The sequence below is a fragment of the Mauremys reevesii genome, linkage group 12, assembly GCF_016161935.1.
Source record: "Mauremys reevesii isolate NIE-2019 linkage group 12, ASM1616193v1, whole genome shotgun sequence".
Classification (NCBI taxonomy): domain Eukaryota; kingdom Metazoa; phylum Chordata; order Testudines; family Geoemydidae; genus Mauremys; species Mauremys reevesii.
This window is the reverse complement of record NC_052634.1, coordinates 7,016,474-7,032,582: the sequence shown is the minus strand read 5'-3', so window position 1 is coordinate 7,032,582 and position 16,109 is coordinate 7,016,474. Positions and strand designations below refer to the sequence as shown.

At 53.5% G+C, this 16,109-nt stretch overlaps 1 protein-coding gene across 1 annotated transcript in view; it reads left to right on the top strand.

The window, feature by feature from the left end:
- NECTIN1 (nectin cell adhesion molecule 1) overlaps nucleotides 1-16,109 on the top strand; it is a 98,794-nt gene that overhangs the window by 67,514 nt on the left and 15,171 nt on the right. The window contains exon 5 of the mRNA XM_039496282.1: nucleotides 7,011-7,162. Coding sequence (XP_039352216.1) covers nucleotides 7,011-7,162 — 152 coding nt within the window. The remainder of the gene's footprint in view (nucleotides 1-7,010; nucleotides 7,163-16,109) is intronic.

Sequence of the window (16,109 nt, the reverse complement as noted above, 5' to 3'; positions counted from 1 at the left end):
AGTGTGCATATACGGCAGTGGCCCTTATACAGACCTTCGGATCTCCAGGAAGCTGGACAGACATCCAATAATCCTCCCAACCCTCCTATAAGGAGGGTGAGTAATATTCTTCCTGTGCTGCAAGTGGGGAAACTGAGGCACGGAGTGGCATAGTGACTTGCCCAAGCTCACTCAGCGAGTCAGTAGCAGAGCCGGAAAAAGAAGCCAGGAGTTTGGCAGTGGTGCAGGGGATTGTCATGTGTGCCTAAAGGGATTAAAGAGTTCTGTTGACTTTATGCACCTTTGAAAATCTCTCCCTGCAATGAACCCCATTCTAACCAACCTCCCTTTGGCGCACCCTTCCCCACATTTCCGTCATTACATGGAAGCAATTCAGCCTCCTCCGAGTTGTCAGCTTTGGGCTGAATGCCCTAAAGGGAAGGAGGAGTGAGCCGGAGCCGTTGGGGGCTTAGATGAACATTGACGGAACCTGGAGTGGTTATTTCTTTTTGCGTTCACAGAGCTTAAAAACCCATCAAATGGATTCTTTTCTCTTTGGCTGGCGCTTGTCATCGGGAAAGCAGCTCACAAAATGTCTTTGCAGGGAGCCGGAGTTATTCTCTCTCATGTCGCTTCCCGCATCAGGCTGCTTGGCTTACAAGCCTGAAGAGGATTCTTCTGTCACCGCTGCCAATTCTTCCCCTGTAAACTCCATGTGCCTCTTGGCACCTCCTGCACCATCACCCAGAGCAGCGCAGAGAGAGGGTTTCACGCATGATACAGGAGGCTCCAGCACCCCCTGAAGAGTGGCGTTGGCTCCCCTTTGGGCAGTAAGGCCAGCTTTCTGGTGTCAAAGGTGGCCCTGTGGGACAAGGACTGGCCAAGAACACAGGAGACCAGGGATCAATTCCTGCCTCTGTCATATTGGGCAAGTCATGTGATCTCCCCATGCCTCAGTTCCTCCTGTGTAAGATGGAGACAATAATACTCCCTTGGCCTGTTTAAATTATAAGCTCTTCAAGGGCGGGCTATCCCTTACTATGCATGCGTACAGCACCTTGCGCAGTGGGGCCCTGATCTCAGCGTGGGGCCTCCAGCTGGTGCTGTAACGCTAGAGAGAGGCAGACAGCCATGGTGTGAGTAAGACGGGGCCATTTTTTCTCAGTCCGGTGAGATTTCCTAGCCCAGACCAGGTGGGAGGGGCAGTTATGGGATGCAGGGTTCCACACACTCTGCCTGCTGCGTTTTCCTCAGCAGGACCATTCAGGCGGCGTATTGGTTGGCAACTGGCATAAGCGCTCCCAACTCCCAGAAGGAGGCAGCGCCCTGGAGAATTGTATCCCCCGATGCCAGGCCTGGAGTTAGCCCTCTGTGGCCATGCGTTTCGTTTCAGTTTTAAAATCTAGAAAGACTAAGGATTCTCCTATCGTCCGTGTGTGTGTGTATCTGTGGCCCCCGGTCACGAGGGGACCATGGCTCCAGACTCAGCCACTGGGGGCACAGGCTCGTTGGCTGCAGAAGGAGCCGGGGAGAGGAGAAGGGAGGGACAGAGAGAGCAGGCTACTGCGGCAAATACCCCTTTGATCCTGTCCTCAGCACTCCCTTCCCAGAGGCCGTACTGGTCCGTGAGTGAGGTTTGCGTATAGGTTTGGTAAACGGAGAGGCAGTGCTACAGGGGGAGGAAGGGAAGGGAAAGAACAGAGAAGTAGTAAAGAGAGAGGGGGGGGCACAGAAAGGAGAACAGGGAGGTAGGAGGGGACTAGAGGGGCAAAAGCAGCAGTTTGCTTTCTCTTTCTCTTCCTCCTTGCCACAGACTCTGCTTCCCCGTCAGCTCAGGGCTGCCTACGAGCCTGTTCCCCTGGGAGAGACACAGGCCAAAGGCTGGGTTTGGAGCTCGCGAGCTATCTCTGCTCTTCCCCAGCAGCCAGGCCCTGGGAGCTGCGTGTGCACGGCAGGAGGGATGGGGATGGTGAGTGATGGGGACAGGGCCACATTGCAAGCGGAGCAGCAGCGCTGGAAAGAAATTCACTCTGCCGTGTCCCCCCCGTGCTGCCGATTAACATAGAACTGATTCCCTGCTCCCACGTCAGAGCCCAGCCAGACAGGCTGAGGAATCTCTTCCCAGGCCTTTCGTTAACCTGTGAGTCGCATTTGCTTGCTTCCGTTCCTGAAGGAGAGGCAGCAAATTACTGGTGGTGACACCGCAACCCTGCCTGGAATGGCAAATCAGCCCCTCCCCTTCCCTCGCTTTTGTGTGGCGGAGAGCGGCTGCTGATTCCCTCACTTGCTCGTTACAGTAATCAGCACAGGCTTCCCATTCCCGCACTTGACCCTGCGGGGGGAGCCTGTCAACTCAGCGGGCCCCTTGCCTGGAGACCAGGAGGTACTTAGCCTCGGCCCCACCAGGTTCAAGAAGCCAAACCTTTCCTTTCAGAGCAAGGCTGTCCTCCATCGGGCTAGCACTGCTTACTGGCTCTTACCTTCCCAGAACCGCCGGTGGGACCATCACCCTAACAGCAACACCGACCGTATGTCACCTCCCAAGCAGTGCATGAACACTGAGCCCTCTGAGACATTTTTATCCCTGTTCTACCAGAGAGAGCTGGCCACATGGAGGCCAGGTCTCGGGGAATCTGTCTGACCATTTCTGGGACACTTTGCAAATCTGAATTACGTTCTCCATCTGTATCCCCCTATAATTGCCACCCTTTTCTTCCTATCCAACTAGATTAAATTGGAGTGGAAGTACCATCAGCTCTAGGGCAGCCCGTTCCTTGTATTAGGGATAGAAAAGCCTCCCTCCCTGTAATGCTGCATGCAGCGACTCGAGAGCACGAGTACCAGGCTCAGAGCAGACTGTTCAAAACCAGCATACAAACCCCAAACTGGCTGGGAATACTTAGATTTCACCAACCAAGTATCAAGTGTCAATTCCTCAGACACTGTAACAGCCTTTACACGGAGTCACAGACAGTCCCCTGGGGTGCTCTGATCTATCTCGCCATCCAGGTGAGCCTACCTTTGTGATAGCTGGTCCCTTACACCAGGAGTAATATTCAGGTTACTCCCAGTCCCAAAGGACCATCACTTACCCCCAAGTCAGTTGCACCTTGGATCCCACACCAAAGACAACACTTGTAGCCAATCCTATAATAAAACATTTACAGATTTATAAAATAGGACAAGGGAGTTATATACAAGGTTAAAGCAGGTGAACATACACACACAAATGAGTTACAATCTTAAATTTTAAAAGGTAATAGAAGCTTTTATAATAAGCAAGCTCTTCATGACCTTTAGGGGTAACCCAGGCTATGCAGCTGGGGATCTCTTGCTTATTCCTAGAAACCCTTGTCCCCCAGAGTCTAAGCAGCACAGAGATACAGTATCTTCTTGTTAGGGTTTTTTTTATTCACCTCCTGCCTTATGCTCTGAGCTGCAAACTCAGCTGATGGGAGAATCCACTTGCATGGCTCCTCTTCATGGGGAGGGGAGGGTAGAACAACCAATGCCTTGTGTCCTCTTTAACGTTGCCCACTAGTCCATCTGGTGTCGATGGACTTTCCCTGTCGGGCAGGATGTCATGCTTTCTGTTGGAGATCAGCACTTCACACTAGTTAATGTCTCTCTCCCCTCTGGCGAGTTACACAGTCACAGAGGCTCACCATACAAGCACTCAAATATTACCTTACAGTATGGGATACAGAAGGTGAAAGTTGGAGACTAATGCATGCAGCAGCTCACAAGCATTCAATACAGTCTAAACTCTAAACATATTCTTATAACTCTAATACCCGTGTTAACAAGACTAACACACAAAGGGGCCAGACCAATCCCAGTCATGTGTTTGTCAGTGTTCCATTGAGACACGGGGACCTTGGCATGCGCTGGCCCCTCGTTTGCCAGCCTCACACCCACCAGCTCTGCTGGCAGGAGGGTTTATTTTTTCATTGGGATCTTTGCTCCTGCATTGCAAACCCAGTCTCACTGGGTCTCAGCCCCACAGCTAGGTTTGGAATTAGGCCACATTGAATTAGCCCAGCCCTGGTTTTAACAGATGTGGGAAACTGAGGCATAGAAATAGTAACATCCTGCCAGAGAGTCTGCATGAGGGCTGAGACTTTGGGAGCCAGGGCACAAGCCTCTCCTTGAGCTGCTATAGCAGAACCCCCGGATAGTACTTCAGGATGCTAGGCTCGAAAGACTGGGAATGGGGGGCGGGGAAGCGACTAAGCAGGCACACCTGAGCAGGGATCAGCTGATTCCCCTATAAAGAGCAGCAGGACGCTGCAGAAAGGGGATTCTCAGAGAGCCCTAGCAGGAGTACGGAGTCTGCTGGGAGTGACAAGCCCCAGCAGTGAAAGCTGGGACTTGGGAGCAAGGTACAGGCAGGCAAGGCCTGGGAGTGAGCTGATAAGAGGCTAAATAGATTTGAGAACTTTATTTTGGATGCTGCTAACTGAATAAACCAGAATTTGAGAAGGTCTGTGAATGGGCTAATGAGGGTGTGAGTGATTGAAGAAGCCCCTTACAGGAGCTCACTGAGGCAGGGGGTTCAGGGCTGGCCTGAGGCCATGAGGGGATGAGTGAGAGTGGCCCCCTGACACCAATACCCAGCCCTTTATACAGATTCTTCCTAATGCCCCATCCATCTCTTTGCCCATATTCATGAGGGATTCTGTGTTACACCAGAGCTGACCATTGCACCAATCAGCAGCCTTCCTCCAGCAATGACCCAGGGGGATGCTGAAGTAGAAGGTGGGAACCCTGCATTATGGGTCTGGTCGGTTGTGCAGCGCTCCCCATTGTGGGGCTGGAGGAGATGGACAGGACTGTCCTGCCAAGCTCTGCAGGAATCAGCTGACACCCTGGAGTAGTTCTCTATCTGTTCCATGGGGATAATAGCACTTCCCTGCTGCCTCCTGGGCTTCTGAGGGGTGCCAGGGTGACTGGCCCCTTTAAGAGGGAGGGGGATCCAGTGCACCAGAGTCTTGTTACCAGCCTGGCATCTACGCCCGTCTCCCTGCGGCCCAGCTGGGCAGCAGGAAATCAGTCACAGGTGCACTGGACCTGGTGCCCTCTGAACGGGGCTGGTCACCCCTGAGGATAAATGTATTCAAGTTGGAGGCATTTGGATCTTCCTGTAACAGGGGCCACGTAAGTGCCATATGGAGGCTGGCTTCGGTGGGCGCAGGATTAGGCCAGTGCTGAGCGCTTGGGGAAATGCCACCTTTGGGGTGCAGATTTCCAGCTCCCAGGGCCAGGGTCCCATTTGGAGGTCGTTGCTGGGTTCTTCTGGGCCCACATAAAGGCTGAGAGGCCGAATGGCTGCCAGGCTTGAGGAAGTGGGTTTCCTGCGGGGACTGACTCATGATTACATAGGATGAGCCAGGAAATGGCAAGTTGAGGAGATGGAGGGTCCTCAGCAGGCATAAACCAGTGCAGCAGCTCCACTGAAATCAACAGAGTGTGGCGGGTTTACCCCAGTGCGGGGGCTGGCCCAGGGGGTCTGTTGGAAGCAGACCGGGATTCCCCCCCCAAGGTGCCAGCCCATTGGGAGTTGGCTGCATGACTGCCTTCGCATCCCTGCTGCAATGCTAACAGTGCAGGCCACCCACAGGGCCCCATGCCTCTGCTGCTCAGTGCCTGGCAGGGCGGGGCCCTGATGCACCCAGTGGCACTGGACCAGCAGCAGGCCTGTGTATCCGCCACTTAAGTGCCAGGGCATAAGTGAGACTTAAGTGGCACATAGCCCATTCGCTGGCTCTCTGCAAAGGGATGAATTTCACCCTTCCTGACTAATGCATTCTCTTTATTAATGGTATTCATGGTCATCCCTTGCCTTATAGATATTGTTATTTATATCCATTTCCTATACTAATGCAACCAAGGCACCACTTCATTCCTCTTTTCTACTAAGGATTACTTACAGTTAATGCATTTTTTGTAGGGGGGGGAGATTACTTAGTAAATGTAATTGCTTAATAAAAGTAATTGCTTTACTTTGTAGCGGTAATTAAGAGTGACTGGGATGTGTATTTCTTTCCTCGGCGTATGGATTTTTGGGGGTTGTTTGTTTCACAGTTTTTCCGAAACTTGGTGCCTGACTCAGTGCTGTTGTTCCAGTTTCACATCAGTGGGTGAGATCCTTTGCTGGTGTATATCAGCAGAGCTCCACGGAGGTCAGCATTGTTGTGCTGATTGTCACCAGCTGAAGATCTGCCCAGTGGGGTTACACTGGTATGAAAAAGGAATCATGCAGTAGTGAATCAGTATCCTTGTGTCTGTTAGTTGCATTGAATGGAAGGCGAGGGGGATGTAAGTGGGTCGAAGGCCTACTAGAGATGAGTCTATGAGATAAAATGAAAATCTAACTGCACCCACCCTCAAACCTAACCACTCCCCCCACCACCAAATCTGCACCTATTTCCAGAACCACACTGGAAACTGATCTGTTTTAAGGCTCTGAAATATTTTGCTGATTCTCCACCCGCCCCCCCTTCTGGTGTCTGGCTGGAACTGGGAGTGCCCCAAATAAGGATGGTCTAGAAAGATTTGCAGACCCAAGAGGTGTGTCTATGACAGCTCAGCAACCAGGTGGTCAGATCCAGCAATAACATAAACGGGGGGTAAGTTTATGCAAAGGGCTCGATTCTGACATCACAATGGTTTTACCCAGACGTAGCTCCATTGACTCCTGATTTATGCCAGTCTGATCCAAAGCAAGTCTTCCAGATAACTCCCTTCGGCTTGAGGAGCCCTAGTGAGATGGGAATCCGTGCTCCATGCAGGTCGGGGGACAGGTGGTAGTGACAGAGGAGGGTAACTCACGCCCATTTGCTGTGTTTGCAGATGGAGAGGGATAGACATGCAGAGGTGGTGGAAGGGAGTTGGTGAACGCTGCTCCCCCTCCCACTCACACCAGGGGCTCTGTTGAAGTCAGTGGAGTTATCTAGGCATTCGTGAGGGCAGCAGCCTTGCCCGAGCACCGCGAGACCCTGGGAACCAACCCCAATGCTCTTCCCCCGTAGGCTGAACGGCTCGCTGCCCGAGAACGTAGAAGTCCAGAACAACACCCTGTTCTTCAAAGGGCCCGTCTCCTACAGCCTGGCGGGGACGTACATCTGTGAGGCCACCAACACCATCGGCACACGGTCAGGGCTCGTGGAAGTCAATGTAACAGGTAGGAAAAACTCAGCCTATCCGCAAAGGGGCAGATTGGGGAGACCTAACCTGGTGGCGAACAACCAGCCACATGCTCTTCTGTTGTTTTTTCTAGAGCTCAACTCTCTCTCTCGGGGTATAACCGATAAAGCAAACAGGATCTCCGCTTTGCCCTGCGCTCACGGGGTTTGTTTTCTGAGTGATTTGGGCTTGGATTTCATTTCATGTTTTCTTGGTCTCGCTTCCTTTTATACACGGTGGCTTGTTTGATCTCACCTCCCTTTGTTTTCCTTTCCGCTTCTGATTCAAAGCAAGAGTTGAAGCTGGGATGTGTGGTGAGAAGTGTTGAAGGAGAGGCTTTCTGAGGGGTGGGAAAGAGGAGTGCCTCCCAACAAGGCAGTGGTCCGACATCTGCAGGCGACTGTTTGTTTCCCGTGCTAGTCAGTTTGAAGCAACTCAGCAATTTTTTCCAGTTGTGCTGCTCCATACAGCCGCTAACCCTACCATCGCACACGAGGCTGAGGAGACAAGCTGTAGGGAGAGGGGCCACTTTCTCTAGGCTCCAGGAGGGAGTGACATCAGAGGGCCAGGAGTTAAGGTGGTGATGTCATACAGTGTCATATGAGAAATCAGGCTAGCCACTGAGAGAGGAAGTGGCATCTGGAGATGTTGGGTTAACATCAAGAGACGAGATGACATCAGGAGGCGTCATGATGATGTCAAAGGGAGGAAATGACATCATGTGGCAGTAGATTAACGAGGGAGGAGAAATGACATCAGAAGTTGTTGGTCTGACATCAGGGAGAAGTAACCTCTGGCAGTGATAGGCGAATGGCAGAGAAAGGAAATGTCATCGTACAGCACTGAGCTAAGGGTTCGGGCGGTAGGCAGAGCATCTGATTGCTCTCGGGTCTTGGTGGAGATAGCAAGGAGTGGCTGGCTGACAAGCAGCCCTGAGGGCCTGGGGTATGTTGCGCTGCTGATGGTGTGTGGTTGTGCTTGTGACGTGTGTTCCTCTGGTGGCCGATCTCCATCTCGGATCAACTCAGTCCATGGTGGTTATAAAAAGACAAATGACCCATTGTTGTTCCCAGCATCTGCGAGGAGACCATGTGGCACCCGGTGCCCTGGAGACAAACCTGCTTAGCTACCAGGATGAGAATAATGGTATGAACATCTAGATAGGCAGAGCCCAGCCTAATCTCTCTCAGCTGGCTGGATGCCTCTTGCCCTGGGTTTAATCTTTTCCACAATGCAGGGGCACTCTGAGGTTTTCCCCACCCAGTGGCCAGGCTGCAACGCTGCTGGGACAGAGAGAACTGGGAGAGTATACTAAACCATGCCACAACCAAAATATGACCCAAGATGCCCAGCGCTCTAAGCCCTGGGCTTAGCAGGACATTGGTTCTGTCACCACATGCCATAGCTGCCCAGCTGCTTGGTCTCTCTGCTTGCCTGGTTTCCATCTCCACTGGGGAATTTCCAGGCAGTGTAAAACTCTATCCGAGGTACTGCTGCCAATTGGCCCTGCAGAATGAGGCAGAGGACTGATCGGCAGAGGGCTACTTCTCAGGCTGTCCTATGACAGGGGACACTGGAGACTTGTTTTCCAGTCCCTGAGGCAGGCATGACTCCCTGGTGGGGATGGGTGGGGAGACAAGCTCCTGGGGCCACGGCGGCTGCTGTCAGGCAGGTTGGGGAACCATCGTGCAGTCTCCTTCCTCTGACCAAAGTCCCAAGCGCTGCCATATTGTTCCCTCTGAGGCACACGGCTAATGAGACGCCCTGCAGGCTGCGGGAGCTTCCAGGGCACAGGATGTTCGGAGCACAAGTGGAGAGCAGGGACGGGGCCTCCTGCACTCGCTGGGCTAGACAAGGGGTTGTGTGGAGTCGGGACGCCGGGGTCCCATTCCCAGAGCTGCCACAGACTCATTGTGGGACCGTGGGCACTTACGGGCAGATTGTCAGCAGGGGCCACTGTCCGAGGGCAGGGCTGGGAGCCCCAAGGGTGCAGGGTTCTGGTTCCCGCCCTGCCAGCCCCTAGCGAGATGGCTCAAATCATTCTCAAAAGAGGGCCACTCTTTCCGGATGCCTCATTCTTCGGGGAGGTGCCCGACTTGAGACATCTCAGGCCTGATTCAAAGAGGTGCTGAGCACCCCTGGCCTCCATTGATGCGCATTGCAGCTTGTGGGTGCTCCGCAGCTCTGAGAACTGGACCCAGGGTACCTCAAATTGAAATCAGTGATAATGTTGCTCTGGGCGCCTCCCCCCCCCCGTGCCTCAGTTTCCCCCGGCTAGCACGTGGGGACAGTCATGTTAACTTTCCCTTGTGAAGCGTGTGAAGGTCTGTGGGTGAAACACTGACGCTACGTGTCATTCACTAATTTGCTGTTGGGGTGAACCTGTGGTGCAAACCATTTACTTTGCCTCTATCTGTTGAGCCGGGACTGGTTTCTGTTTCCCTTTGTGGAATATTTTACTGGTGAAAGGAGCTGGCATCGTGGCAGCCTGAGCAACTGGGGAGCTCTGCCTGGGCAGCCGGGGGGGCGAGTAGCCCTGACTCAGCGTTGACCCGGGATCGTGTCTAGGGGCCAGAGAGATGAGCATCTCCGAGATCCCTTCAGCCACATTTGTGAGTACCAACAAGAGGGCTGATCAATGCCAGCCACTGTGCTCCTTTGGCAACGTGGGCAACTGCCCTCTAGCAACGAGGCTGAGACCCCCTGCAGCTTATTTCATGTAGGCCCAAAGCCATCAAATGGTAACGACCAGTAATCTGGACCAGACCAGGAGGTGGAAAGCTCCCTGTTCCCAGCACAGGAGAGTAGATTCACAACACACACAAGGGAAGAGTTTGGGGGAGACAGGGTTTCTTCATAGCGTGTTTCATTCTAATCTCAGATCTCTCAACCGTTACTGTGTCGCAGTCGAAATATGCCCCAAGATGTCCAGTGCTGCAAGGCCTGTAATAGTGAGGCCCTGTTTCTGCTCCCATGTCTCTCAGCCGGCCATGCGCAATTGCACAACCATGTACAATGACACGCGCACATCTGCCTATCTAAGGGGCTTATGCTGCCGCCCATCATCACCGTACCCGGGTACCTTCCCTAGCAATAGTGAAGTCTCTAGTGGATTTCCTGGTGTCTCCAGCACACTAGGGTGTGGGGCTCATTGGGCAGATGGTGGCAGGGTTGTGAGTGTGGTTCTTCTAGTGGAAAGAAACCACGAACCCATGGGAGTTAGGTGCCCACTCTCATTGACTTCCAGGGGGAGCTGGGTGCCTAAGTGCTCTTTGTGCCTAGGTGGATGGTCCCTTAGCCCATGGAGTGAGCCATCCGGAGGGAATGGAAAACAGAGCAGGGGAGGGAAGGGGTGTGTGTCGAGCAGGGGGAAGCAGAAATGGGCATAGCAGGAAAAGCTTTTGGGAATTGCTGTTTACCAGGCAGCTGGGGCCCAGGGGACGATTAGCACCGAGGGCAGGGGAAAGCCATCGTTAAAATCAGGCTTTCGAGGGTGTTGGGATAGGGCATCAGTGATAGTGCTGGGGAATGAGGCCTGGTACTGCCCTGGATGCCAGATGCATAAATCTGGAGTCACACCCCACACCCTGTTCTCAGTGGAGTGACTCCAGATTTACACCCACATGGCAGAGATCAGAATCTGGACCCTGGGGTGCCAGCGTGTAGAACAGTATCCATGGTGAGGTGACCAGCTGCAGCAGGGATGGGGGGGTAAGAGCATGCACTGAAGGGGGCCGCGTTCGAGCCGATTAGCAGCTGACTCGTTAGACCAGGGATACACGAAGTAATACCCTTTTAATAATTCATGGGATCTGAATATGTTTATCCAGCTCTCCCCAAGGGCTGATTAGGTCGGCGCTGGAGAGGGCTCAGCCGGCCTCGCTCGGCTATTACAGGTACATTTGTTTGGGGCTTGCAGGCAATTTAGGGATTGTCAGCAGACCACGAAGCCTCTTTCAAGAGCCGTGCGCAATAAATGGTGCTCAGTCGAGTGAGCCGCTAGCCTTGGGTAAAATAGAGAGGAGCCCAGTGCAGAGCCAACCCAGCCCAGCTCCCCCCTCACTCACACACGCGCCTGTCCCCCTCTCCTGCCATCACGGCAGCCTGCTGTTAGCCCACTCCAGACCTGAACGAGGAGGGGAATCACCTGGCTAGTTTGGTCTCCCTCCTGGGCGAACCGGGGATTTGTTCTGGGGAAAGGCTGAAAGCTGCTATTAGAGTTATAGCACATTAAAAAGATTGATAAGTGGAAATTTAATATTTTATCCCTGCAATCTGTTCACGTAATAGCTTCTCCTGCCTTGCAGGACGTTTGTCAGTTGAGGCAAATCCATGTAGTGAGGCATGTAACTATTTATTACAGCTGGTTGTGGGAAATAATAAGGGACTCTTATTATAGACTCACTGTGTCTGCACATGTGTCCCTGCGTGTCTAAGTGGGCTCTAGGGCAGGCAGGCTTCCCTGCAGGGGAGCACGCTCCATCATGCATGCACACGCTCACGTGCACCGAGGCTCAAAGGCACATTTGTGTACAGTCAGGCACATGCCGATTCGGGCACAATTGCACATTCATGAGCAGTTGTGCACACACATCTCTGTACGATTGTACCTTCAGACACAGCCAGGCACAATTGAGCATCCATGTACAGTCATGCACGTGTCCACCCATTTGGCCCCCCTGTGCATACACACACGCTCGGACACGCCCATACACCGTCACCGGCATGTGTACACAAATGCACCAACCTGCGCGCACAGACATCCCTGCATGCAGAAGCACACAAACATGCCTATGCGCATGTAGACACAGTCGTCCCTGCGTGCCCATCTTCAGACACGCAGCCTGTGCACATGGATCCCCAGCCTAGTGCATGCACACGTTATAATGTGCAAGGGCAGGCGTGTATATTCACAACTCCCTGCGCCCACCCACCTGCACACGCATGCAGAGGGCGTACACACTCCCATTGGAAATGGCAGGGAGGGACCTGAGGAGATGTGGTGGAGAAGGAGGCTTAGAATCCTCTCTGAACCCCGCTCAATGGCAGCTGCATTTCGCAGATGCTCCAAGGAGAAGCGGTCGTCATTCGGGCTCGGCTTGTTGTTTGGTCCAGAAGGTCTCAGCTGGGCTCCGCCTCTGCATGCAGGATGTGTTGCTCTGCACATAGTCTGGCAGTGTGTGGGTATCTATAGCAGTTCTCTCTGCACCCCACGGGGCTGGAGCAACGCAGCTGCAGGAGAGGAGTGAGTCTTTGTGGGGGAGAAGCAGGGAGGCCGGAGACCGTGTGTATTGGCTTCGCTCAGCGCAGGCACAGGGTGAGAGACCTCATTAAAACAAACCCTGCACAGGCCTGTGAGCTCCAGGCACACTTAATCAGAGCTAGTGGAGATTAGCAGAGCGCTGGGAGAGCCTGGCAGCCCTCTCCCCATGTCTCTTTCTCCCGCGCGGCAGGGCCAGCACGGGGGCGTTCCCCATGCCGCTCTCCCCGGAGAATCCCTCCTTCGCCCAGCCCCAGCCCTGACTGCTGTGACTCCGGAAGGAGGAGCTCGTGAAGCAGTGCCTGGCCCTAAGGAAACATGGTTCATCCCAGAGGCCAGGCCGTGTACTCAGCACATGCAATGACCCGCGAAGGCTAAAGAGGATGGGGAGTGGGGTGGCAATGCTGAGACGGGACAGGGATGAGAGAGGATGGGGACCCGGAGGGAAAGAGGGGGAAAGGCAAGAGAAGGAGCCAAGCTCCAGACAGGTCATCAGCCACGGCCAGGGCAGATTTAAAATTTGTCCCCAGTCCCTGACTGTGCTGGGTCAGTCCAGCTGTTCCACCGCAGGAGGACCTGGCAGGGCAACCCTGCTCTCTGCAGGAAGAAAGAGGCATGGGAAGGAGGGACAGGCTCCCCTAGCAGCTGCTGAGCTGTCACGCATCTCCCTCGGGGTCTGTATGTGAGGGCACCTCCCTGGAGGTCAAAGCCTGCTGCCCAGCGGGAAGGAGCCAGGAGAGCATGGGGACATCTCTGTTGCTCTTGACTTTCTGGGGAAGGCGCTCAGATACCACAATGAGGGGCAGCAGGATAAAATGGGCTGGTGGATGGAGAAAGGAAGCTGTCCCCTGCTCCACCACCCCCTCCCTGTGTGACCCTCAGTAAATCGATAAATTGAACATCTTCCAAAACTGCCACTAAACTGGGGCCTCTTGTTTTTATTTGTTTTGGGGGGTGTCTGCCTGAGATGCCTCAGGCCTGGCTTCCCTGGGTGCAGAGCACCAGCCAATCCCGCTGATCGCAAAGGAGGTTGAGGTGCTCAGCATCTCTGAAAACCCAACCCACGGGTGTCTCAAATCAGAGGCCTCCAAAACCAACGGCCCCTCTGGAGAACGTTGACCTCGTCCTTCTCCATGGAGTGGGAGGAACTGGTAACCTCGGTGAGGGGCTCTGTGAGTGCCAGAGGAAGGGATGTGCTCCAGAAGGGTGGAGCTCGGGTGCCCAGTGTTAACTCCACACCCCTGCCTACTGGGGGCTCAGTCCATCTCCCGGTGGCTACCCCAGCACAGTGGGGCTTTTCCTCGTCTCTCCTGTCACTGGTTGAATTTCACCCTGCCCTGCCCTGCCCTGCCCTGTCCTGCAGTTCGTGCCCAGCGGATTCATGCCCCCAGTGCATTGGCGCTCCTGTGCATCCCTGAGACGTCCCCCGAGCCCCTATCAATTTGTAAGTGGCCGATGGCGTTTGATAAATGTGCCGTTCTGCCATTGGCTTCTGGCCTCTCCTCCGCGGTGAGAGGGGCCGTGGCTCAGCAACACGGGCGGGAGGGGAGCAAGCGGAGACGAGAGGGGTCCCTGGTTTGCTGTGCTACCTGGAGAGTTATTTACTCACCCGCCGTGATCTCATCCCAGCAAGGTCACTGTAAACAGACTGAGCACGGCCTTGTGTGCAGGCGAGAGCGCAGGAGAGAGGCCTTTCCAGCAAGCGTTTAACTGCAGCTGAGGAGCTTGGGGGCTGTGCACCCGGAGCCTTGTGGGCTGCATGGTGCATCGCTCACGTCTGTGCAAACCACTTGGGCTCTGAACCCAGGGCAGTGGGCTAAAGGGGGCTCAGAACAGGTGCAACTGGGGGACTTGGTGCTGTAACCTGGCCGCTGGATTCTCTGCCAGAGACCTGCTGCAGGGTAGTCTTTGATTGACAAGCAGTAGGTGACCTGGCAGAGAGATTAGAACCTAAGAGACGTTTGGCTTCTGTCCTAAAAGCCGTCACATTCTGAAATGCCAGCAGCAGCTGCTGAACTCCTGGATTAGCTTCCAGTGGTTTCCTTCCCACCCCTGCACCCCCCTCCAGCACAAAGAGCAGGGAACGATGGAAAGGGGCGGCCAGATCCTCCGCTGGGGTAAAGTGGCATTGAAGGCTTTGGGTCCTCACTGACTTACATCGGATGAGGATCTGCCTTGTATTTTCTAGACAGCTACCACGACTGGCTTCATCTCCCATCCCAGCTCTGTGCTGCTCTGCTGGGATCCTATTGTCAGCCGCCACAGGGTACGTGGGTGGATGTTTCACTGCGAATGGGCAGGGGCAGGCCAAGTGTTCTGGAGAGAATAAGAGTTTCTAAAATCAAAGCCCTTTACAGAGGGTCTGGACTAGAATGCACCGGTCCACCCGACCCCGATGGGGGTATCCAAATTGAGGTCTAAGCTCAGAATTTCCCAGTGCACACAGTGAAATCTCAGGGGATTCTGGCCCAAGATGACATATCATCTGAGTGGGGTTTGGTTTGGTTTGGGTTTTTTGCCACTCAGGGAGAGAAATCTCATGGGAACAGCTCACCAGATCTGGGCTCTATCCAACCCTGAAGCCGACTGAGCTCAAATCCCCAAACCTCAGCTGAAACCCAATCCAGATCCCAGGCCAAATGGGCTATCTCCTTGGGACGTGCCTGGAGCAAAGAAGAACCAAACTCAACCATAGGAAATGTGACCCAAACTCTAAGCAGAACATTTTTGTTATAAAAAAACCATCCCGCCCCTGACACACACACGCTTTCAATACAGCCAACCAACACTTCTGGAAATTTGGACTAAATTTTTTCATGAAAATAGGTCAGTTTTTTCCACTGGGTCTAACTTTTTTTTTTCTTTTTAAAGCATGATTGTCTCTGTGCTCACGGAGTCCCGCTGGAAGCTGCCAACCCCCAGAAGGCAGCCAGCTCTTGCAGTATTCCCAACCTTCAGCAGGAGCTGGGGGTAGCAGGAATCTCATGAGTTTCATTGACCCTGTCAGTTTCCCAGCCTGGTTTTGCAGACCCCAGTGGTTTGTTAGGCTCAGCAGCTGAACTTCATCCAAACAGAATAACCAGGATATTGAAGACCTGCCAGTTGCTAGGAAAACATTAGCTGAGCTCCAACCCCTTGCCTGGCATCTTGTGTCATTATTTACTCCTCTTGTGCAAAGCTAATGCACAGTGGGTGTGAAGTGCTCCACCAACTCATTTCACTCCTGTTTTGCACAGATCTATATGGCAATGCAACATGCCACGCACTGGGAAGCAGGGGTGCTTAGATTTATCTCCATCAGTTTCCTCGGGGATCAGCTTGGCCAGAGACTTCCCTTGGGGTCTGCTTCTCCTTTGTCATGCTAGCTGGTGGGTTTTTTTTCCTTAAAGCCCCAGAACCTGGAGTCAGGTGATTGCTTGAGAATCTTGGCTTTTGTTTTAAAAACGGAGCAAGTTTCTAGTCCGTGTGGTTGCAAAGAAAAGCTTGGAAAGGTGAATCCTAAAGACTGAAAGACCAGAAGGAGGAAAAAACAGAGCCTGGAAAGTTGTGTTTTGTTTTTAATCTCATGATTGGCTTGAAAAAGATCCTGATTTGCAGGCGCCTCACTCCTGATATGGGAAAGCCTGAGACTGTTAAGGCCTCGGTGGGGTTATTCCTGATCTCCCCCAGAGTGACAGCCCTCAGT